At 34.4% G+C, this 27,164-nt stretch overlaps 1 protein-coding gene across 1 annotated transcript in view; it reads right to left on the reverse strand.

The window, feature by feature from the left end:
• LOC108383084 (neural-cadherin) overlaps nt 1-27,164 on the reverse strand; it is a 198,968-nt gene that overhangs the window by 26,502 nt on the left and 145,302 nt on the right. The window contains exons 10-11 of the mRNA XM_017639472.1: nt 23,296-23,508; nt 5,621-5,791 (exon numbers count right to left, since the gene is read on the reverse strand). Of these exons, the coding sequence (XP_017494961.1) occupies nt 5,621-5,791; nt 23,296-23,508 (384 nt within the window). The remainder of the gene's footprint in view (nt 1-5,620; nt 5,792-23,295; nt 23,509-27,164) is intronic.

The raw sequence follows: 27,164 nt of genomic DNA on the forward strand, positions 1-27,164 counted from the left end.
GAATATTCAACAATGTATATGTGAGTAAATGTGTGTATATATATTATGTGAAAATATAAGTTTATGTAAGTTTTTAGCCGGTTTCAATCGTTTCCAAGGCGCACCACGTAGAGGCAACTTACTTTGCACCTCTTTGTTCTTTTTTTGGTTTTTTTGGTTTTACTTTTTTATATTTTTTTCTTGCTTTATTTTTTTATATTTGTTTTTTGTTTCCTTTTATTTTTTTTGTTGGCTTACCATATAATATAGTCACGCATTTTAGTATTTAAATATTTTATTGTTTAGTTAAGTTTTTATATATGCTGGAATGAAAATGTCATTACAGTTTTCTTCAGGCGACTCACAAAAGTTGGTTTATCAATCATATTTATTTTGAATCTATCCCAGAATTTAAAGAATTCCCTATGAACTGACTTCCCGGCCTGCTCGGACCATAATCCTAAACCATCGTTATTCAAGAATGAAATAGATTGCTTTAAATGTTTAAGGATAAAATGGATTTTGACAGTTTGAGAAATTCCAGTACTTTTCAAAGCTGTGCGGAGTTCGTTAAGATTTTTATCAAAATTACTAAGATCCGCTTGTTTTGCGGAAAACCATGTATTCACGATTTTGCTCATGGCTTTGAACGAGGCAATATATTTGGTATTGTTTTTACTGAGAGTTTCTTCCATACAAACTATGTTCGACCTTTTTTTATATGTGGAAGACACTGTCAGCAAAAAATAAATAATTGCAAAAAATCAACGAAATTTTCTGGTAACTTCAGACTTGCACTTTACTAATTGGCTCAAAAGCTACATTTTAAACATTTTTCTAAAAGATCTGATTAGAAATTGTGATCAGATGAAAGTGTCTCCGAGCCAATAATTTTGTACGGCACGGTACTTATAAGTAATCTAGGTTTCGCGAAAAAAAATAAATAAATACGAGGTAACATTAAAATATCAGTCATTTGTTTCGTTGCTGTGAGCTTGTTTCAAAATTTCTGGCTTTTGCTATAATTGTAAAACTCTGTGCATGTCATTTTAACGTATTTAGGTACATACTTATATTAATCATCAACTATTGCTTATGCAAAACGTGCTACATTTAAAAAAAAAATCGCATATGAAAGAGCACCAACCCAACTCGTAATAATTTAAGTATACAAATTTTAGTATTTAGTATAGAAATATTCAATTGAAATACGCCAATATTAAAATAAAGCGCTTTGCACTTAACGGATGCTTTTTCATAATTAAGTTAAAAAAAAAATTTATTTAAATTCCATGTTGTCTGTAATGGGATTTGAACCCTGACGCTCTGGAAATTAGCAAATTGTGCCAAGCATCTTCGTGCACTCAGCTACAGCCAGACATGTAAATGTGCATTAAAATGTTCAGTTTGATTCAACACCACGTGTGCGTGGTATGAAAGTATTGTTTTTAAGTACGAACATTTCAAAACGATAATCAAATAAAAAATATTCATGTTTACTATGAGTTATTTCCCCCAGTAAATTCATAAAATTTTTCTTAATATTACAACGCGTTTTTTCTCTCAGCGTAGTCATTTTTAAGCAAAAGTTGTGCAATCAAATCGAAAACCGGGACACTTAAATGAAACCCGGGACATTTTAAGGTTGGACCGGGACACCGGGACAAATAGTCTAAAACCGGGACATGTCCGGGAAAACCGGGACGTCTGGCAGCCCTACACACAAAGCGCATACTTTCATGCGATTTTCTTTATGATCGCATTTGTGTTCTGGAAGTACAATAGTCATTATTTCCTGACAGAAGAGTACATAAATACCAAAATAAATCTCATACAAGCTTTGAATTTATTTACTTATTATGCGGAGTGAACAGATTTGTATGAGATTTCTTTTCGTATAAATATGCTCTAATTATCGAGAAGTACGCCTTCCTCTTTTGCAAATATATCCTATCAGAAGTATATAAAATGTGGATATCTTTAAAACAGGAGCAGCTAGGATTTCAATTTAAGCGGATTCTTAACCTTAAGATATCAACAAATACAACCCTGCTTTCAGATTTTGTCGACATTTTTATGCAACCTATCTTCGCTTCCTGCCCACCGTGCGCATAAGCTGATGACATCGACATCATCGGTGAAAAATAACAAGAAATATGCTGTTCGTTTTCTTAGTTCGATAAGAAAACAGAGCGATTTAGTCTGGACAAGTCGAAGTACCTCCTGTCATATAACAAACAGCCAGCGCATTCTCGCCCCAGCACCCATGTCACTGTTGACGGTTATAATTTTGAAAAGGTAGAGAATTTTGTTTATTTGGCAACCAGCATTAGCATTATCGAGAGAAAAAATTTACGGGCGTTTACGCGTTGGCGACGGCGATGGCGATGGCGATTACCGCAGACGATAGAACGAGGTGCTGTATGAGCTTTACAAACACATGGACTAAAGAGCGTGTCAGACGTGGCAATTTTTCGAAAATGCTGTTAAATTGAGAAATTTCAGAAAGCAGTTGCATGAGCAGTCACACCTTGCATGTAAAATGTCTTTAGAAAGAGGTTTTTAATTTCCAAAAGGTGAATTGCAGATTGCTAGTGCAGCACGAGCAAGTTGAAATATATTTCCGAAATCGATTTGCGCTCTCTAAATTGCAGTCACATTTTGCAACTTTTATTTTTGAAACTGATTTCCAAAATGTGACAGAAAGGTTTTTCTGGCTCTTCTTACATCGAAATGAAATTTCTTTTTCTCAATTTGACAGCGAATTGCGTGGAAAAGTTCGAAATATTGCCACGTCTGACACGTTCTTTAGTGTAGTGAATTAAAATGCAGCGGCTCCACTGGGTTGGCCATATCGTCCGAATGGATACAGAAGGTTCAACTCTGAAAGTCTTTAACTCGGGACCTGCTGGTGGTACCAGAGGAAGAGGGAGGCCTCCTCTGCGATGGAAAGGAGTTTCCCTTTGGCGTCAGTTGGCACCGAAGGGAATAAAGAGTTATTAATGTAAACATATGGTGGTAAGAATTTCCCGAAAAAAAAGCGATAAAACAGAAAGAGTCGTGAGAAACTCCGGTCAATATCAGTTGCTTTACGTACCATGGGATGCACATGCATATACCCTTAAATTATAACTAAATTGAATTTTATATTCACTGAGAAATGCCCTGTTGACTTACGCGCGCACCAGAAGAACTTCCGATATTACCTAATTTTGCCCGTTAAACGTTTCGCGTGCATAATTTTCAACAATTTGGCTGAACGTAGACAAATGTAACCAGTTTTAATATGTACATTTAGTTGTAATTACCAAACGTCGGTTATGGTTCCCAAGCCTTGGTAATACATAGTTCCTAAATAATGAAAAAATGTGCAACTATTAAAATATATTTAGTTATCGAAACTAAACTAATTTCTCAGTGTATGTACAGTATATTTTGCTTTGCTGCCTCTATGCTTAAGTGCACATTTAAGATATCTACCCCAAAATGCGTATCAGAGGCATTATTTTTAACACTTATAAGGAAACTGCTCCGATAGATGCATTTAGCATACCTGCACATTGGCGATACCTGCCTTAAAAATTGTGCGACTAGTATCAATTATCAAAGTAAGTATTACGTTTACCTGCACTGGCCCTACAATTACCTAATTTTACAACTTTTTATTTTTTTTGTTCATCAGGCAGAACAACGAAAATGGCTATAAATTTATGTAGTTATATAGATAATTAGATACTATTCGGTAAAAATTTCACTTGCAGTAATTTCTACGTGGTAAGTGCTTCTCTATTATTTGGTTTCATAGGAATTTGGATACCTTCCTCATTGAAGTAGGAAAGAAAATTCGCTTAATTGCCTTTTTCGGTTAAGTGCACAAGTTTTTCGTGCAAAGAAGGATGTGCAGCTAAGCAAAATATACTGTATTCAAAAAAAAAAATATATAAAGCTAATTAACACCCTTAGCTTTATTCATTTATTACAGAGTCCGACACAATTTTGCACCCATGAAAAAATCCAGCATTTTCGGAAAGAAGAGACTTCTGGTACCAGTATTTTGCCGTTTTTTTAAAGCAAGTTATTTACAGTTTCTATGGGGGAAAACAACCTCTATACTGAATCGGTCAATAGAATATTGCCTTCTGATTTGTTAAACTTTATTAAACTTCGTATTCAAGGGTTTTTGGGCTTGCTGATTACAAATCTGAAGTAAGTTTTTAAAAATTCAAAATGGCGGATGGATTTAAAAATTCAGATTTTTATGAATTTGGATATCCGAAAGTTATGAGTCGATGACTAGGAAATTGAAATCAGTTTTAAAAAATGGCGGATTCAATATGGAGTGGTGGATAATTACAAAATTAAAATCAAAATTGGAAAATTCTAAAGGTCATTATTTTGTTGTTTAAGTTTAAATATAACACAGGCCTGGAAATTTAACTTTCCGCCCCTCCCCTACAATAATTATAATACCTAGATTGTCGAGATTGTTTTTATTGGGGACAGGTACTCAAGTATCACACTGGTATATAACTTGTTGTAAATTTACGAATTTCGGTATAAATCTGATTAATTGAAAATTCACAAATTTACACCAAGTTATACACCAGTGTGCTACTTGAGCATATTTTAGAATTTTTAGCAATTTGCATGAAAAGCCAAAAATTAATTTTAGTTAATTAATTATACTTAAAAACAAACAGTATTAGTTAAAAATATCCGTAAATAGACTAAGTAAATCAGAAAAAATTATTTAATTTTTAAGTTAACACTAGTAATTGGAGTTAAAGCTAAGAAAATAACTTTTATCAATTTTCATGCAAATTACTACAAATTCTTAAATATACATATATATTACCAAAATTCTCCTAAAAGAAATACACACATATTTAATTTTTTAGAACCGGTCCCTTGATCTTTTAAGTAGAGGAGTAGTCTTTGTATAAAGGGATCGAAATTTAAAGGTCACAGATTTTAAATAAACTTGTTGTAATCAGCGACTCAAAAAACTCTTGGATATACAAGTAATTTTTAAGCAAAAAACAAAACCGACTTCAGTTCTCATATAAAATTTTAAGAGTTCCGTTAATTTCTTCTTGATCCAATGATCGGATCTAAACCAAATGAGAATGCGACCACCTCGGGGATACCACCTTTCCTTTAAAAAATTATTTATAGAAATCGGTTCACGTGGTCCAAAGTTATGCGGTAACATTCATAAAAAAAATATTCCGACGAATTAATAACCTCCTCCTTTTTTTTGAAGTGGGTTAAAATTTCATAGAGGGCTGAAAATTAGTTTAAACATGCATCCGCAATGTTGAGTTTTTAAAAACTGTTTTCAAATACGTAATTAGCAACCCCAAGGACCTTTCAATACGAAGCTTAATAAAGTTTAAAAGATCAAAAGGCAATATTCTATTGACTGAATCGGCATTGTTCTTTTTTCTCATAGAAACCATAAATGAATTGATTCAGAAACACGGGCCCTTTTTTGCCACTACTTTCCAGAAATTCTTGATTTTTTATGGGTGCAAAATAGTCTTATTTTGTTGGACGGTGTTACATGTACTAAGTTGTGTTTATATTCATTTTTTACATTCCTTTTCCTACATATATTCCAGCTATTCATTGAAGTACTCACCAGAGGCCAGCGAACTCAGCGAGCCGGCTGTGCTACCACCACCTTCATAAGCGTAATTGCGTAAGTCGTCGAAAGGCGGTGCATTTGGGTCACCATCGGCACGCTTTTTGTGTTCCTCGATGAACATGCCTACGTTTGGCTCCTGGCCGGGCATTAGCGTCATCACCGGATCTGCAACGTTGCGAAATGGTAAGGAAGAAAATTTCTAATAAAATCAGTATGAGTTTGAGATGAGTAAGTATGAATGTAGTATGTACATATATTAAATAAGTAAATAAGTAGATATGGAAGCTGTAAGAAGAAATTCGTAGAGTGAACGGATGGGCATCCAACCAACAAGAAAATTTCAACATATTTTAGCGCTTTGTGCGAAAAAAGTTCTCTGTCGCAGCATTTTTAAAAAGCCAGTTGGAGCAAAGTCAGTACTCTCCGAAGCAACGCAACGCAGGTTGAAGTGCAAATCCATGTTGCCTACAAATTTAATACGGTCGCTTGTGAACTTTATATGTACATATGTACCAGGGTTGTTGCGAATATTCGCATTCGCAACCGCGGAACTTCCGCATAAATTTTAACATTCGCATTCGCAATAATCAATGCGGAGCATTTGCGAATGCGAATATTGTGCATGTGCACTGATAAAACATATATCTGGCAAACAAAAAAAAAATGGAGATGCTACGTTAATCGCTAGTTTTTTCTACTTCTTCTTAGAAAGGTGTAATTTTTTTTTCTCATAAAACTTAGTATGTTCATAAAACTTAGTATGCTTCCGTGTTCCCTTTTATTAGTCTTTCAGCTCAGAAACAGAAACATTTATTTTAGTTTTGTGTAAATTGTCAAAATTACCACGCATCGAAATAAAGATGAAATGATATGTACTAAATAAGTTGACAGCCAAGTTCACAAATTAAATAATTAATTAATTCATTATTATTATTAATAATTTTTGATTATCATGCATTTCATCGAATCATAAGTCCCCACATCGTTTTAGGCAATACAAAAATTTAGTTAGTTGTGATTTTTTGTATTTCAGCGACAATGTGAAATACGCCCTTTTAAATTAGTATTAACGATATGTTGAAAATTTGCTTTCATTCGCCTCAAAAAATATATCAAAACACATTGAGCGCATGAAATAGAACAACAAAACGGATTTGATGGGTTATGGTACCGACAGCGGTGAGTAATCAATTGTGACTGCCTGCAACTAGGAAAAGCCGAGCTCAACTAACTAATAAAAAAAACTATATACAAGCTATTCATTACTGGTCGTGATTCAAATAATTAAAATTATTATAAAAAGCAGGGTACCTTTTTAACAAAATAACAAGATTTTAAACTAATTCTGCTGACAGCCACGACTTTCAAAACAGAATTTTCTTCGAAATTTTCATCCCCAGAAAATAACAATTTATATGCCATATCCACCTATTCACAACGTCGCTATAAGCACACATTTTTCAAACCAGTCCCAGAAGACAGTATTAAAAATGATTTGCTAAAACTAAAACCGAAAAACGCTGATGACGTAACAGGTTCTCCAAATTCTGAAACAAACAAAAGAATTGGTTCTCCAAATTGGAACACAACGGTGTTTAAACATCGATCTTGCCATAATGCTAGATTGTGAAGATGAAAGTCAAGAGGATGCATCCGACACTTGCAGCCCCGATGCAATTGTCAAAAAGGAATTATTGCAACGCAATAAAAAAAAAAGAAATATAACTGAAAGTGCTCTTAACTGGTGCAGCGTCAATCGAAAAGAATTTACAATGTTGTCAAGTTTCGAGCGCGTAGTTACCTAGTGCGCAGGTTTGATTTACGACAAGTCAGGAAATAGGCTGTAACCGGAAAAGGCAGCAAAATTACTCTTTCTTAAATACAATGTTCCAATTGTTTAACTTAAGTACTAAATAAAAAAACACTATTAAAAATTACTAACTTTTCCATTTTTTATTTACCTAAATCACCTAATGTANCGCCCTTTTAAATTAGTATTAACGATATGTTGAAAATTTGCTTTCATTCGCCTCAAAAAATATATCAAAACACATTGAGCGCATGAAATAGAACAACAAAACGGATTTGATGGGTTATGGTACCGACAGCGGTGAGTAATCAATTGTGACTGCCTGCAACTAGGAAAAGCCGAGCTCAACTAACTAATAAAAAAAACTATATACAAGCTATTCATTACTGGTCGTGATTCAAATAATTAAAATTATTATAAAAAGCAGGGTACCTTTTTAACAAAATAACAAGATTTTAAACTAATTCTGCTGACAGCCACGACTTTCAAAACAGAATTTTCTTCGAAATTTTCATCCCCAGAAAATAACAATTTATATGCCATATCCACCTATTCACAACGTCGCTATAAGCACACATTTTTCAAACCAGTCCCAGAAGACAGTATTAAAAATGATTTGCTAAAACTAAAACCGAAAAACGCTGATGACGTAACAGGTTCTCCAAATTCTGAAACAAACAAAAGAATTGGTTCTCCAAATTGGAACACAACGGTGTTTAAACATCGATCTTGCCATAATGCTAGATTGTGAAGATGAAAGTCAAGAGGATGCATCCGACACTTGCAGCCCCGATGCAATTGTCAAAAAGGAATTATTGCAACGCAATAAAAAAAAAAGAAATATAACTGAAAGTGCTCTTAACTGGTGCAGCGTCAATCGAAAAGAATTTACAATGTTGTCAAGTTTCGAGCGCGTAGTTACCTAGTGCGCAGGTTTGATTTACGACAAGTCAGGAAATAGGCTGTAACCGGAAAAGGCAGCAAAATTACTCTTTCTTAAATACAATGTTCCAATTGTTTAACTTAAGTACTAAATAAAAAAACACTATTAAAAATTACTAACTTTTCCATTTTTTATTTACCTAAATCACCTAATGTACTCATCAGTTTTATTTCTTAAAAATATTTGACATCCGCGTTCGCATCCGCATCCGCGGATGTTAGCTTTTAAACATCCGCATCCGCATTCGCATCCGCGGATGTCTAAAATTCCACATTCGCGACATCCCTAGTATGTACGTACAGAAGGCAAGGTATACAAGAGAATAAAATATGTCATCTATGTACATTAGGGTGGTCCAAAAATGCATGTGAAAAAGTAAAGTCGGAATTTTTATGCTCTTACCTCTTAGGATTGTTCTATACCGAACAAAATATACCCTTATTTTTGTACTTTGAAATCAAAAAATATTTAGAGGTCGCTCAAAGCGCCCAAAGTTTTCCATGTATTTTATATGGGTAAAACACAACTTTTCGTAGAAATGGTATAGAATAGTTAAAAATGAATATTTTTCTACCAGAAAACTCTGTTTATCTGCAGGAGATTCCCAATAATAATACCCAATTGTTTACTTAACCATTTTTTTATTGCAACTATAATTTACAGGTCCGCCAAAAACCCACAAAAACCCCGAAAAATGCAATGAGGCGACCAATAAAAAATCGTTAGTATTAAAAAATGGTTAAATAAACAATTGGGTGTTATTACTGAAAGTCTCCTGAAGAGAACCAGAGTTCTCCGATCGAAAAATATTGACTTTCAAGAATTCTATACCCTTTCTACGAAAAAATTTATTTTTCCCATATAAAAACACTTGGGAAACTTTGAGCGCTTTGAGCGACCTCTAAATATCTTTTGATTTCAAAATAAAAAAATAGGGGTATACTTTTTTCAATATAGAACAATACTAGGTGGTGAGAGCATTACAATTCCGACTTTACTGTTTTTGGACCACCCTAATGTACATACATAAGTTTATAAGTTTGAGATATGTAAATACTATTTAGAAACTTGCATTGGCTTTGACAAAGTTAAGTGCTTTAAATAGCTCTGAATAAGAGGCCTAAGGATAGTTGTGGTTCGGAAATTTGAGATTAAAAGTTGTTTACAAATTTATTAATTCTAAAAGTAAAATACGAGCAAATCTCTGACATTAGACTTCTTTAATTTGTGAAATTCTTACACGTAAATATGTAAATAGTTGAAGCAACATAAGAATATCGCTCATTTGCCGAAGGAGTACCATAAAATCGAGGAATAATACTTTACAGTTTTTAGTTCGTTTTCCTCTCTGTGCCTAAATAAAAAAAAAACTAATAAAAGACTAAAATTATTGACGATAGATGGATGTATTTCTCAGCTGAGCTGGGAGGGATCTGCTCAAAAAAATGAACTACTAGCAGCAAATAAAATGTGACATTAATTACGGATTTATAATCAAAGTATATAACAACGGTGGGGCAAACGCGGCTCTTAAAAAAAACTTAAGGAATTACTATAAAAATAAAGTACAATTTACTACATATTTCCGCCCATAAGAGCTGTGGGCGTTATAGCGCGTTGAATTTTACCATTTTCCACATTTCTTTATTCCTAAGTGCCAAATAGCGCATATACGAAATTTCAGCGAATTTCTAGTACGGTTATTACTTTTGGCCCTAGCCTATATGGCAACGGTGGGCAAACACGACTCTTTGAGCCAAATGCGGCTCTTTGCTTGGCAAAGTGCGGCTCTTTTTACTTCCACTTTGCTTAGAACATTTTGGCTCTTTTTACTTTTTAAAATACATATTTCTTTGTAGACATTCTTTTCCATTGTGTTATTTTTTTAAATTTATTCTTTTTATATAAACATACGCAAATTTAGATCGGAATATTACCCGCAATTGGAGAATGAAAATTGGTTTTCTGACTTAATGTTCTTTTCCGATATGACGGAACATTTGCAAAACTTGAATTTGTCTCTCCAAGGAGAGAATAAAAATGTTGTTGATTTGTCGCAAATTACTTTAAGTTTTGAAGCTAAACTACGCCTTTTTATTCATGATCTCAAAAAAAGAATATTTCATCATTTTTCATGGCTAGAAAAAAAAAAATAATGCAAATGATTTAAAAGCAGATTTTGAAAAGAGATTTGCCGATTTGAAGTTATTTATATGTACGTTTGCATATTTCATAAACCCATTTTTATGTAACATAATTGAGGATGATTTAAAATATCCGAAATATTCCTTGTTAACAAAAGCGAAGAGTTGGAGTTTTTGGAAGTAAAAGAAGATAAGGCACTGGAAATGCAACATAAAGCTTTGCCATTGCTTCCGGCAACAAGTACCAGGTTTAAAATATCCGCTGTTGAAAACAGCTGCGTTCTGTATATTTCAAATTTTTGGTACAACGTATAGCTGTGAGCCTTTGTACTCTACAATGAAATTAGTAAAGTCAAAATACCGTATATACACAATTAGTTGCATTCGCGTACGCAAAAAACTTGCAAAGTAGGGGAAATTGAGAGAGCAAAATGACATTTCATTTTGAGGGAAAGCTGCCGCTTTCTGCTGGGATTGAATTTGATGGTTTGGATGTTAAAATAGTAAAATGCGACTAATTAAACTTGTAAGAAGGAAGTAATTATTCGTTTAGTGAGTTAACTGTGTCAGCATAAGACTTCGGGATTTTTACGTTTTTAATTTTATACTTTTGACATTTCTATCAGCTGTTCGTCTAACTTGATATTTTTCTCTTGTGAGAGAACAGATGACATTTCGCCGGTATTTCGCTGTTGGACATTTTTTACCGGAGATTTAAACCAACGTACCTATTGACTAACCAACATTTAACAGAACCGTTACGAACGGCTTTAACTGACGTAAAACTTAATTTTGAAAATTTAGCCAAATTTTTTTAATATTCTTTAATATCTATCTTACGTACATGGGCATTCGCCCCCCTAAATCCAAGAAAGACATACCAAAAAAACGGTAACTCCATCCTTATCTTTTCTAGCTCTTTTGGTTGAGTACCGAATTTTTGTAGCTATTAATATTTATACTACACATGTATGTACACACGGTCCGATTTTCACAGTACCTTTTCGTCAGTAGCCGAGTTTCAATGAAAATCGAAGGAAATTGCTCTGTGTGAACATAGTATTATTAATTTACCATTTTTAAATTACACTGTTTGATCATATTAAGCACCCTGTAGTATTTCAATTCCAAATATGAATACATACATATTTGGAAGTTTTTGATACTTTATTATCGCTATTAATTGTGCTGTGTGCGGGAAAAAATGTTCGCGGTGTGCAAATACAAAACAAAGAAAAAATAAAAAGAACATGGACATAAGAAAGTTTTTGTCAGGTAGGACGCGAAGTAGAAGGTTGATGCAAAATTTAAACTTTTTCCCTCTTTGCAGCACCAAAAAGAAGAATTGTAGAACCAACTACAGAACAGGTTGAAGAGGTTTCAGCGTCTACTTCAAGTCTTCAGGAAAGACCTTCAAGCTATAAAGGTCAGTTTAAATGAATATTTATTTAAACACAGTTTATTATTTGTTGATAGAAAATTTATCAGATATTCCAGCAAATGACATCGGAAAGTGGATTGGAAAATCATCCCTCATGTCACATGAGGAAAAAATTGAGATGCTGAGGCGTTGCTGGAATCCTCCCGTTGATTATATTTTCCCCAAAGACAATTCAGACAGAAGATTTAGACACGATTGGTTAGAGTTGTTTTCTCCATGGCTAAGATATTCGAAAAAATTAAATGGAGCGTTGTGTTTATATTTAGGGGATTCACAAGACGTGTTAACCGTCGTAAAATCTTAAGGTTAACATCTTTTTTAATTAAAATGGTTTTAAGGGATTTCTAACTAAACCGAAATTCTTTTAAACTGATAAAGAATATATAATTAGCCAACCCCCCAACCATTTTAACCGCTATTTTACATAAACAAGTGTTAAGCTTAAGATTTTACGGCGGTTAACACGTCTTGTGAATCCCCTAATTGTGTGTTATTTCCTCCGGCGAACGCACAAGGTGTACTCGGTTCGTTGATTGTCCGTGTCTTTGTTCGTTACAAGCATATGACGGAATACGCAAAAAACCATGAGAACTGTCGTTGGCATAAAGATGCCCTTACTGTAGCAAACACAATTATGAAAGACCAGCCAATCGATATAGCAATTCAAGAAAACTATAAAAGTACTATTGGGTTGAATAGACAAATTATTCGGTCTATTATTTCAACAATTATTTTTTGCGGGGCGCACGATATCGCACTTAGTAGAGGAAGAAGAAACGAGGAAGGTAAGCATTTGCACATCTTATTTATAGAAGGATTTTCGGGGTAGAACTTAAAGCAAATACAGTGGTCAAAAAAAATATAGCCGCACAACATATTGACAAGATTAAATTATTATTATTTTTGGTTATTCGAATTTAGTTATTTTTATAAATATATATTGCTTTCTTTAACAAAAACCGTATAAACCATATCAAAAAAAATCCAACAAACTTTCGTTAAAATTGCGATCTTTTTAATTAGATTTTTATAAAGATTTTGATTATGCAATTTTTTTAGCCCATTCGATTCTAGTATAGTAAAGTGCAAGTTTCAGATATCTAAAAATAACCATTGATTGTTGAGATTTTTTTTGTTGAAGATGGTACGGTTTTCTTCCATATAACAATAAATTGTGTTTATTCGTTACATGGAAGCTCAACGGTAATTTTTAGCCGTTTGAATTATGCACTTTTGAAAGGGCTCCAAAACTGCATAATCAAAATCTTTCTAAAAATCTAATTAAAATGCTCGCAATTTTTACGAAAGTTTGTTGAATTTTTTTTGATATGGTTTATACGGTTTTTGTTAAGGAATGCAATATATATTTATAAAAATAACTAAATTTGAATAACCAAAAAAATTGAAATCTTGTCAATATAGGGTGCGGCTAAATTTTTTTCAACAACTCCATGTAATCTTTAGTTATGGGAAAAAATCTTTCTTCTGAATTTACTGCAATATATAAGAAGAGTATAAGGTTGTTCACATTAAATTGTAGGCATTCTGTTAGACTTACTAAAGCTAAGGACCGAAGCAGGCGAAAACGTAATGAAAAATCATTTGTTGGTTATAAAAAACCACATCGTACAGGATATAAAAAAAGCACCAGCGTACAGTATTTTGGCAGATGAAAGCGCGGATATATCGGGTATGGAACAGCTTTCTATAGGTGTACGGTTTTATGATGATAATATTGGGGTACGCGAAGAGTTTTTAGGTTTCGTTGAGTTGGTCTCAATGGACGCTAAATCGATTGCAAGCGCTATAAGCAGTTTTCTTCAAGATTTCGAACTCGATGAAAGTAAATGCGTAGGACAGGGTTATGACGGCTGTTCCACAATGGCTGGTAAAGCTGGCGGCGTTCAAAAAATATTAAGAGAAAAATATACAAAGGCTCTTTTTTTTCACTGTGCTAGCCATAGGCTCAATCTAGTAGTCAACGATTTAAACATGGTTCCGGATGTAAGAAACACGGTGGCAACTATTAAGGACATAATAACATTTTTTAGGGAATCTCCTTCTCGACGTAAGTGTGCGCCAAATATTTCAATGCTCTGTGAAACGCGATGGTCCCAAAAATACAAATCAATAGAAGTATTTAAGACGAGTTTCATTAAGATCGCAGAAGGGCTTCAAAAGTTGTCAATTGAAGGAAATACTGCAACAAAAAAAGTTGCTTTTCAGTTACATTCAGCGGCAAGCAGGCCTATGTCCATAATAACCGTATGCATGATCGCGAAATACTCCAAAATTCTCGAACCGGTGGTCACTGCATTCCAGGCAACAACAATAAACTTGATGTTATGCTCAAAGCATATAAACACAATTATTGGCTTAATAAACGGACACAGAATTAAGGCGGAAGAAGGAATTATAGAGCTGTTGGCAGAGGCTTACGAAATTGCTGAAAAGATGGATGTTGAGCTAACACCACCAAGAAGTGTACAAAGACAACAACACAGAGCCAACCCTCCATCAACAACCGAAGCAGAATATTGGATGCGAGCTCTGTTGATACCATATTTAGATTCGCTGTCTTTANAAAAAAAAAATGTCGCTTACGTTATTTTGGCGGTTAAGGCTCGATATAGTGTTTACTTCATCATTTTTTCTTCAAAAAATTATTTTAGATTTTGTTCTCCATATATTACAATTTGCGCAAATCGGTTGACTTTGATGGTCATATCGAAATCGCTTCCTTTTTGAGCAACGTCCGAATACAAGCTTCGAAGGAAAATACACAAACATTAATTCAAATTCAAATTTCCATTTTATAATTTTTTTCAGCAAAAAAGTCAAAAGAAGCGTCCGAGCGTAACGTCCGTAACGCTAGGATTTGCCCATTTTCGAGGGATGGAGAATAGGGAAAAACAATTAAATACCTTCTTCGGAAAATCGTAGTGGAAAAGTATGAAAATTAGGCAATTAATAATGAAATGCGTTTATACTTTCAAGAAATTTGACATTTTAAACGAGGTATTGTATGATATATTCAGAGATATACTTAGGTGCACTTAATGGTATAACAATTGCGTAACATCTCAAGAGTTAAATTAAACTAATACGACTTTAATGAAAATATCACATTTCGAAATTATTTATATTTTCTTAAATTAAATGTATTTTTTATTCATTAACATAAATATAAATAATAACATATATCGTTACCTTAATTCACAAAGGCCCTAACCAACAAAGTTCTATTTTACAGGAAAAGCAAAAAACCTTATACAAAGAATATCAAAATCAGGTAGGGCTTTTTACTACTACATAGTACTTAAAAATTTTTAGTGAGGGTGTATTTTAATATATCCTACCAAAATCTATGAAAAACGCAGTTTCGAAAAAGTGTTGGCTAGGGCCTTTGTGAATTAAGGTAACGATATGTATTGTATAAGAAGTATACTGCTATTTCCACGGGGTCCACGGTAGACTCGACGGAGGTCCATGGTGACGTAAAAAAAATATGGGGGTCCATGAGTTGTAAATGCGGGTCCACGAAAATTTATCTGGTTTCGATGTAAATAACCAAAATGGTTGCTTAATAGCTTCTTTATTTAACTTAAATTTTTTTGAGTGGTGTATAGTGCTCTTGACGCACTGCTGCACTTACCGTCACTTTGTGTTTTCATACGTGGGGAAGCATTAAAGACCACCTGCAGACTAAAAAGAACCGGATGTTGGAATGCAATGAGTGGGGCGCGGCGAAAATTGCTGGCGGCAGAGACTTAAGCACTTGTGTCTTTTCAATGCTACAGGATAGTACGCCACCATTACGTTTTTGAAGAGATTCTATAATGTTGAGTTCCCTGAGACTGAATCCTGGTTTGATTCTATCGCTGAGACCGGACTCACACATTGTCCAATCTTCACTGATGGCTCCGAAACTGACTCTGGGTCATGATCTGAGGTCTTTTTCGAAGTTAATGGAGAAAACCTTCACTTTTCTGTAGGGGAATATGCTTCGGTCTTCCAGGCTGAGGTAATTGCAATACTCAAAGCCATGGACTACGTGGTGGAACACAGGTGGAGGGGAAGGAGTTTACGTGACTGCAGCGACAACCAAGCAGCACTTAAGGCATTGAACAGCCCTCTATTTAAGTACTTCCAAACTAGTTCGGCAATGCAAGTCTCGACTAAAATATGATGGTTAACATACTCTGGGTGGCAGGTCACTCAGGAGTACCTGATTATGAGTCATCTGGTCGTTTGGCCAGAGTTGGCTCAGATCAGGCATTCCTCGGTCCGCAACCGGTTTTAGCACTTTCACCGTCGGCAATCGAAGCCATCATCAGAAACTCAGAAACGACTGAGAGGCACTCGTTCTTTTCTCTATTGTCAGTTTCTGAATTAAAAGTTTGGCGTAAGAAGCTTAGCCGTTTTGATGTTTTAAGTTTTGTGTTTTAAAAATGTGATAACTATTTTTCGCCTCACTTTAAAACTCGGAGCGTTAAAAATAAAAATGATGCCATTAATACAAATAAACAATTTTACATATACTCCACGTGCAAAGTTATGAGTGAGCCGAACATTTGATGAGTTTATGGTGAAGATAATGTAAAAAACGCTAGCGCCCGCAGTGCTCTTAAAAAATGTGACTCCTACGAGTGAGAGAGTATTTTGATGTATTTACGAGCTCTATTTTTTAAAACCTACAAGTGTGTAATCCCATTATTTTTTTAATAGAACACAAGAAAATATTTTACTTTTATTTTGGCCATTCCGAGTTTAGTTTTTGAATTCACCCGCGATGCAAATTTACATTGTTAGATCTAATTTTCACATTTCATTTTTTTACGAGCTTTGGGAATATTTAGAAATGTATCAGCAGGGGGTCCATCGAAACCAGGAAATTTTTGAAAGGGGTCTACGAGAAAAAGAGTTTGGGAACCTCTGATCTAAATAATACTCAGTTGCAATGGATCAGTAAAAATATCTAAATATGATCTGGATTCATGGTTTCCTATGCTCTTTGGAATCTCTTCTATGGGCAGTTGCCCCGCCGCACAGTGCCGCGAAGGTGGACAAAAATACAAAAATCGACTGTCTTGAAACTTAGATGTTTTGATGTCAAGTTACAGCTAAATCTCCAACTAAGAGAAGTTCATAAGTTATTTTGTGATAAAAACAACTTTCAGCCTCACACACCCCCTCANCTAAAGACTATCGGCGTGAGCCTCCCGTTTGGCGCGTGAGCGGCGTTTTGCTATCTGAAGTTTTGAAAAGAAGCATCCACACAAATGGCATTTACTCTTATTTTTTAAATTTATTATACATATGTACATATGTACGTAGGAATTCCTGTGATCTGTTTTTAGACCCGAGAGCACTTGTGCACAAGGGTATATTAACTCTGCTCGCGTAACGGTTGTTTGTAACGGCCAAAATGAATCGAGATGGATATGGACAAATGTGTATATAAATGCTCAGAATGAAAAGAGAAAGCGATTAAGCCATGTCTGTCTGCCCGTCCATCTGTCCGTGTACACGATAACTCGAGCAAAAATTGAGATACCTCAATGAAGTTTGGTATGTTGGTTGCCCTTTAGCCAAGGTAGGTTGGTATTGAAAATAAGCGAAATTGGACTGTAACCACGCCCACTTCCCATATAATGATATTTTCGAAAAATACCAAAACTACGATATTTCAGTAAGCAATGGATTCAAATTGTTGAAAGTTAGCATGTGAAGTAAAATTTTGGTGCGAAATAATATTATTATGAAATTTTTGAAAAATGAGCGTCACCCCGCTCACTTATGATGAAATGCTGTATCTCCGTAGCCGCTTCACCAATCCTTACCAAACTCGGTACGAGTCTTGAGTACGGTCTAGCTAAGAAATATATTTGAAATAGGCCTATAACCACGCCCGCCTGCCTTATAACGGTAATTTACAGGAACACGAAAACTGCGATAAATCAATAACTACTGCAGCTAATTCACTTAAAATCAACAATTGCAATAACTACTTCGCAGAAAACTATAATATTATAAACTTTTGGATAATGGGGGTGGCACCGCCCACTTGTGACCACAAATGTGTATCTCGGTAACCGATTTATAAATTTCTACCAAACTCTGTGCGCTTAATAACCGTGGTACGGAAAAAAATTGGGTTGAAAATTATTCAAATCAGACTAAAATTGAACCCGGTTCCCATATAACGGTTAATTTCGGATATACGAAAACTGCGATATTTTAATAACTGAGGATGCTAATTTGCTCCAAGTTAATAGTTACAACAATCTCCTACAATAAATAACACTGCTATAGACTTTAAGGAATTGGGCGTGTCACCGCCTACTTTATGACTACAAAGTTGTATCTCGGTAACCACCTTATCCATTTGTACCTAACTTAGTTCAATTATATCATTAAGTCTTACTCTGTATATTATCAAAAACGTTGAAATCGGGAAAAACACCCCTGTTTATCATGCAAAGGTAGTTCAGAGAAAGTTGAAGCGACGGAAGTTCGGTTTCGCCCGAACTTAGACTTCTTTACTTGTGAGTTGAATATTCTTCAGAGTATTTTATTTTGATAAAAAATATAACCACCAAACCATATAACGGGGTAACGAGACAGGTCAGACTAAGGGTCTATACATTCTCTCTTTAAAACATGTTTTGTTTTCAAAATCGGATGAAAAATAGTCAAGCTGTTAATAGATAAGTGCATCAAGAACGAACATAACGGTTGTTTTTAAATTAAATAAAAATGGAGGGTTCAGGAACTATTTTATGTTGTACTCAACCATAGCTACAACCTACACTAGGTTTTGTTTCGGGTGTATTTCAAAACTTTTTTTGTAGCGCCGTGTTATTATTATTTGTCTGACTAAAACTAATAAGTTCCGACAAGTTTATCTTAGAGGACAGACTATTACTGCGCATGTAAGAACGCAGCCATTTCGGACCGGTTAGGTAAATTGTGAGCACAGAGATTTTAGGTCAGCCCAACAGTTTGCACGCATGGAAGTAAGAGAAATATATTGAGGTTGTTCTTCATTGTGTTGTGCTTCAGACTGAAAAGGTATTCTACTTATTATGGAGGCTACTATAGCGGTCTTTTCAGATAATATAAGAGCCTTAAAAAATGGCATCCTAATATGATTGACGGAAGTACGAAAACAGGCTGTTATCAAAAAGGTCGGAAAAAGTGCATGGAGGAATTGGACGAAGCCAGTATAATCCAGCTGCCCATAAACATTACAAGCTTCCAGAGTTGAATGGCAAATAACTAATTATTCATTTCTATTCTATTGAATATTTTTAAGAAAACTTCTGATTAGGTAAACTCCACATAGAACATTTCGTAATTGGACTTCGGTTTTTAAACATCTAGGTTGACCTGTCTCGTTACCCCGTTATATGGTTTGGTGGTTATATTTTTTATCAAAATCAAATACGCTGAAGGATAATAAACTCAAAAAAAAAATCACAGGTATGCCTACATATTATGTACATATCGTCACTAGACAAGAACAGTGTTGCCGCGAATCATTTTTAGTGGTAGCCAAATTCCTTTTAAAAAAGGGCTAGAAAGAGCTAAAAATAATTTACTGGCGCCGGCATGCTGGCATCATCTATGGGCAGTGTGCAAACCTCTACCACATATTTTTTAAAATTTGGGTGTCTACCGCATCTACCACACAAGGCTTAAAATCTACCACATTTTTAGGCAGAACATTTNGACAAGAACAGTGTTGCCGCGAATCATTTTTAGTGGTAGCCAAATTCCTTTTAAAAAAGGGCTAGAAAGAGCTAAAAATAATTTACTGGCGCCGGCATGCTGGCATCATCTATGGGCAGTGTGCAAACCTCTACCACATATTTTTTAAAATTTGGGTGTCTACCGCATCTACCACACAAGGCTTAAAATCTACCACATTTTTAGGCAGAACATTTGTTTAAAATTTTCACAAAAGTCTAAAATTTCAACTCAATTCTTATACGAAATTTAAAAATTAATCAGTAAATTTGTAAAAAGGTATATCATAAATTTTGCTTTAAATATATCTGTGCCTTAACTTTTTAATATTTCAAAAATCCGCATATTTGTATTTGCTAAAGTATTATGCAATGGAAAAATAATTTGGTCGATTTTTTTGCATAAATCAATCTGTAGGATATTTCTCAAATTAATGAAAATATTTTTTTCTTCATGATTATATTCTCTAACTAGAAAACTAATGGTATACTTGTTTTTGCACCGATTACGTTGAATCTGTACGATATTTCCCGATCTAAGTTTTGAGTTGTGCCTCTTTTGACAACGGTGTGCGATATGTATACTCAATAAAAATATGAATTGGAAAATCTACCACATCTTATTCAAATCTACCACATCTTTTTGCCGATTTTAAACACTAAAATAAAAAGGGGTTTGCACACTGTCTATGAGCCCTTTAACAAATTAAGCATATTTAGGGCTGTAAACCTATCTATCTAGATAAGTTAACTGCCCTAACACTTTTGAAGTTTATATAAAAACGTAAGGAACGTACAATACATATACACATACATAGTCTTTCTTAGTTTAAAAATGCATCCCTTCATAAATGAAAAAAATAGATCAAGTTAAGCATATACCACTTTTTCATGTCAAGGATGAATAAATTTTCCAAAGGACTAAAAAAAAGGGCTAGTGGCTGTTCTAAATTTATGTGGCCAAAAAAAGTATGTGGTAGCTAAATCTAGCCACCAAAGGGCTGAAATGGCAACACTGGACACGAATAAAGGCGCGAGCTTAAAAGTTGACCGCGAAAAAAACGCATAAAAAAACTTCAACGAAGAAAAAATTTTTGGGGAATAATGCTGAAGTGACAGTCCTTGGCTTGGTAGACATCTATGATTACGCGTCTTTCTTCGCCGTCAACGCGTAAACCTAGTCCTTTTTCGTCAATGCGTCCTTTTTCGCCTTCAAAATAATGGCGCGCCTATATTCGTGTCTAGTGACGATATAATAAATTTGAAAAATAAGAATAAATGCAATTTTTGCAGGTGCTTATTTTCAAAACGTGAGATAGCATAGAAGAGATTCCAAAGAGCATATGAAACCATGAAGCCACTCTAATCCTGATCATATTTAGATAGTATTACTGATCCATTGCAACTGAGTATTAGTTAGATTAAAGAACTCTACCTCCTTAAAAAATATTTTTTGTTTAACCAAGTTTTAAGCGCGAGACAGACGAGCATTCTTATACAGATAAACTAGCACATAAATGTGCATAATAATTTTGCCCTTACAGGCAAGGTCGTGGGTTCGAGTCCCACGACCAGTAGAATTTTCATTTATTTCGTTTTTATTAATTTTTTATAGGCTCTATATTTTTTTAACGTTGCTTTCAGTTAAATGTTGCTGACTTTTTAATAAAATTCAACTCTAAAAATTTAAATTAACTAATAGTAAAACAAAAAATGTTATATAAAATAAAGCAAATGAAAACAAAGTAAAGTAAAATTAAATACATAAATAAAAATAAAATAAAATAAATAATAAAAACAAAAAATTTGTTGGCAATCGCTCCAACCGAGGATCGAGCAGCTACAGGCTTGTAGCACGCAACTCTCACCACTCGGCTATCGCGGACTTGTACCAGTGTCGTTTTTACCAGTGTTGTCATCGAAAATTCCTCTGATCCGAGTTAATTCCCAAAAATTTCGTGCATTTGCTCGGCTGTTTATGCGCATTTGAAAGAGTAAAATGCATGAGTTAACCCGGCGAGAATGTAGCTGGGTGTGACATACCCATCCTGTTACTTATATGAGTGTATTTTTTTCTCTGGTTATTCAAACGTTTCGTTGTTTTGTGTAGCTATAATCAAAGCACTGAGTTAGAGAATTGTGGCGTGATCGCAGTGGGGCGGTGGCTTTTGCTCGAGTTACAAGCTTGCTAACATCGCTTGGTATGTAATATTACAACATTTATTCTTCAGAGAATCTCATTCCAAGTAAATGAACCTCCACATTCATCATCCCAATATGTGGAAAGCCATATGTATGGAGTATACGGTATTTTTTTGTAAATACACTTTCCTTTTAATCTTTTGTGGATTTTTTTAAAGTACCAAAATTTTTGTTTGAAAAGTTTATAATTTCGTGTTTCTTCAATTATTTGTAATAATAAAAGTGTTAAACTGCATATATTTAAATTAAATTGAACTACAACATTGCCTGTTACAGTAAAGCATCTTTATTTCACTGCAAATTCTATGTCAAATACATTTTGGAGTATATTTTCTATGCGGGTATATCATACCCTGCCACATACCCTTAGTAACATTTTGTTACCACAGTCCCGCCGGGTAAATGCAACTAAATGCTGTTTATGCAAATAAGTGAACCCGTTTGTCACCCGTATTAGATTGCTGAACATGAATATAATACTCACTAACTTTTTGTAAAAAAAAACTCTCCGTTAAATAACGAAATTTTGACGATTTTTTGCATGGTGGTTTATTGTTTTTAATACCGTAAACTTTATTTGAGGGTTATCTTGAAAACAATTGTGATCACCTTTTTCGCAACAGGTCTTATGACCTATTGTTGAAAAAATGGCCAATAGGTGAATAAAATTACATCTAAAATATTAAGCAGCAAATTTTACTGTGGACTCACGAAAAATACAAAGGTCCGCGGATGAAAGTGAAAGAGTAAATATATAAACTATTATGAAAAGTAATTAAATGTTTTCACCAAAAAGGAGAAACTTTAACCTTGGGTATAACAAATGTTGATGAGATGAAGCAACACCTTCCTGGGTTTTGACTACCAAGTGTAGAACGTCTGGGCATAGTTTCAAGGCCCTTAAATGAGTGCTTCCGCGAGCGACAAAAATCCTGAACACACTTTGGTTGAGATGGCACAACCCCTGAGCCCCGCAAATGAAGTTTTACGACTGGCCTTATAACATTGAAAAAAGATTTACTACTATGCAAAAAATCGTCAGATTTCCAGTCCTATCGATCCTTATTTAATTGCACCAAACGTTTCTCAAAATAGCATAATTATTTTTGAAACATACTCTAGATGACATTTGAAATAATACGCGTGCATGTATCCCCCATAAGTTTCCCAAATACCTATTTTTGTGTGCTCATTAACAGTTCGGACCAACTGGATTTTCACCAAATATGCAAACAATTAACATTCAAATTCAACACTGCTTTTAAAATCCTCTCCATTTCACGTCAATGGAAGTTTTCATTTTCCATTTTCGGATTAAAAGTTACTACTTATTTGCTTAAACAAATATTTATAAAGCATTAGCGCTATTTGTACTTACACATTATTGGCATTTTTATGGCAGCCAATTCGGGTGGCATTGGCCCGCCAATTGGTATTTGCAGCGGAGTAATATCGAATGCAGTCATATCATCCTCGCCGCCACCCTCATCGTCATAATTGATAATATTCTCTCGCACATCATCATCCGGGCCGGGATATTTAATGTGCGCCTCGCGTCGGCGATTATAAACGACGAATACGAGCACTAGAACTAGAAATGGGAAAGTAGAGGGAGAGAGTCAACCGAGATTGCATTGGATGTTAGTACATGAATTGAAAATACGATTTATATGAAAATATGCATATATGTATTTAAGTACATACATCCGTATGCATATGCAATGGTACATATTTGAGGAATTAATAAATTTCAAATGCAGTATTCAGCATATTCCTGTACAGAGCGACGTCGGCGGCACTTATCTCGCCACAAAGCTATTCCATTGAACGTTCGTTCTTGTTAATTTATGTAGGTATGTATATCGTACATAATCTATTTTCGCAACAACGCTACCGCTAAGTTTTATACTTAAAAACTCAAAATGCATAGTTTTATATACAAAATACAACTTTTTAACTAACTAACGATTTTTTTCATTTTACATCTGTGCGCATTTCATATTCATATAAGTACCTTAATGCTTTATGAGTGCATGCGTGCTATAGTAAATTATGTAGATAAAGTAGTAGTAGTAACGAGCTGACAAGCGTGCGCAGTAGCTCTGAGTGCAAGCAAATATTTTACTAAAGCAAAAATGTTAAAGTAATCAAATAAGTTACTTTTCCTACTTGTACAAATATTATATACACAAGTACGTAAGCATAAATAAGTTGAATGCGCTTTTTATCGCTTTAATGGCGTGCACCCCCATATACTTAAATATGTATACATGCATACATATGCATATTTGTGTGGAAATGTATATGTCTTTAAATATTTTATATAAATATGTGTACACCCAGCAAACACAGTCTCTAACGTCAGACAAATTTGGATTTCTACATTAGATAACTGGGGTAATTTTCTAATCGTTCTCGAGTCGATGACGAAGTTCGAGAACTTCATTCGATTCGAGAAATAACGCAAATTCAAATAAATGTAAATAAGCAATATTCCAAATGAATGAATCATAAATAATGTTTAAGTTCAAATAATTCATTATTATTTTATTGCAAATACATTTATACAAATTTTACAAACAAAGCGTTTTACTTATTAAGGCAAAACAGCAGTTTGAAATTCACATTCGAATCCCTTAGAGACCAATATTAGAATTCGATTAGAGAATTAATATTTTCTCGAGTGGAGAACTATGTCCCATTTTTGTTGAGATCGCTATGATTCTCAATAGTTTTTCGAGCCGTCCTCTAACGTTTGAGATTGGAGAATGTGGCTAGTGGGCACAACCATGGGCGTAGCCAGGTAGGGGCGGGGGGTGCTCGAGCCCCCCCTAACATTCAAATTTTCCTTATATATATATAAAATAGTACCCTGAAATGCCAGCTTAATAGCGTCGAGCCCTCCTCCCCCCCCTAAATTTCATTCTGGCTACGCCGATGGGCACAACCATTATACAACTTGCTGGGCGTATTTGTAAATAGACTAAATGCAGCTTCCATAACTAAACCAAATACCCACAAACAAATACCTGATAACCAACAATCGTATTTGTATGCGAGTTTATGTGTGCTGCGTCTGTATGTGGGTAAGTAAATTACAAATTTGTTCACCCTTTCGGTTACGCACGAATGAAATGCATCAGTTTGTGGTAGCGATGGTGGATGCGGCAACACGTTGCCTGCCACACGCGGGGCATTAATTACTTGCAACAAGAAAATACATATTTGAAAATTTTATACACAGCTAAACCAACACAATCCGTTTGCTGCTGTTGTTTATGTATGTAGTGCTCTAAGTTACGTACACTGCAAATGCAATATGCAGTGCATTAAATTAACAATGTTGCAAAATCACGCCAGCGAATTTTAGAATAGAAGCAGCCGCAACAGTTGCAATTTCGCTACATGCAGAGCAGAAATCCATTTATAAATTCGCATAACTCTGCACCCCTTTGTTACATACGTTGAAGCTTTATTTAGTATAACACCTGCAACCAATTCATTTTGAAACCTTAAAAGAGAGATAAACTGGTGATATTTTTGTTTTTTGCAAAAATACGTTGAGTTTAATTAAATATCCCTGCGCTTTTGTTGGTTCTTTTTCGACTGAAGTTAATTAATATTCTTTTTCTTTACGTATGGGGGTTTTCAATACGATTTGCTACTCATTTATGTAACTTATCTGGTGGTTGATGCAATATAAAAAGCATTCGTTTACATTACGTATACGCCCCAGTGAATGATGTATCATTAATTTTGTAGACATACATATGCACATACTTATATAAGTATTTGCCACAACGAATGATATACCATTGCATTTCATTGCGCCTCGGGTTTAAAGTTTTGTATCTATGCATAACTATCAAAAATTCTCACTGTGGTGTTTAAGAAATTCGTATTTTTATTTGACATTTATCTGTTTAATTTTTTTATTCACATTACTAGTGGTGTAATCTTGATAAAAAACAGAAGGCAGCTTCAACAAAATATGTTGAACTTTCATAAATTGTAAGCACTATCATCAGCCTTTCCGGAGTTATTTTTTACCATATTTATACCAATGAAATAATATTTCAAATATAAATTAATTATAATTTTTTTAAAGGTATTAAAGGTAAACTGTATAAAAGGCCTCGTCGTAATTGTTCTTCTTATCTATCTCTATCTATCGGTTGATCCATCTATAACTTTTTTATGGTAGAGTACTGGAACTTGGTGCAGAAATATTTAGGCATATGAAATCAATCGCAAACTTATGGAGAAAATTAGAGAAATTGGTACGGACATATGTGAAATCAATAGCAAAAATTGGAGCTTTTAGAAAACAGGGCCTGGCACTTCCCAATGAAAAAGAATTTTTTCTACTGCATATCTCTGGAAGTGTTAGTGGTAGAGTACTGGAACTTGGTATGGAGATATACATACATATGAAATCAATCCCATGCTCATGGATAAAATTGGGGCAATTTAAAAAGGGGGTGTGGCGCCTTCCAAACGTGCTGAAACTTTTACCTATCTTTGTATGTATATATAAGATTTCACAGTTGCAGTAAAAATGTCTGCCAAATTTTACCAAAAATCTATTGATGTATTGTCATTTTTTAACTTATAAACTAAACACGCACAGAAAATTATAGCCAACTTTGTTTAATAAAATTTTAATTTGAGAGGAACCTAATTTTCTCCTATAGAAATGTGATAGTGATTTCTTTGGAATTATGAGTTTATTGGCTCAAAACCAAACTTGAAAATTCCTCTATTTCTTGCATGACTTTTTACCTTTTTAAAGGATAAAATGGGCAACCAGTGAATTAGTTTTACATTCTGCACCCATTTACAAACAGGGTGGAAGTATGCTGGTGTACGAGGAGTGACCTCCAAGTTTTTATCCAATCATGAAAAATGTCTTGACCAAATTTTTGTCTGACCTATTGCTTCTAGTAAATTGAATTTTTCAAATACTATTTCATGCTAAAAGTGCTTTTTATGCCATTTCTGTAATCCTGTTATTATATTTTTATACCCGAGCGCACTTGTGCACAAGGGTATATTAATTTTGTTCACATAACGGTTGTTTGTAACAGCCAAAACGAATCGAGATAGATATAGGCAAATGTATACATAAATGATCAGGATGAAAAAAGAAATCAGAAAGAAATCTGTCTGTCCGTCCGTCCGAGTACACGATAACTCGAGCAAAAATTGAGATATCTCAACGAAATTTGGTATGTAGGTTTCCCTTAA

Source organism: Rhagoletis zephyria, unplaced genomic scaffold, assembly GCF_001687245.7.
Source record: "Rhagoletis zephyria isolate East Lansing unplaced genomic scaffold, Rhagoletis_zephyria_1.1 Rzeph_scaffold_00152, whole genome shotgun sequence".
Lineage (NCBI taxonomy): Eukaryota > Metazoa > Arthropoda > Insecta > Diptera > Tephritidae > Rhagoletis > Rhagoletis zephyria.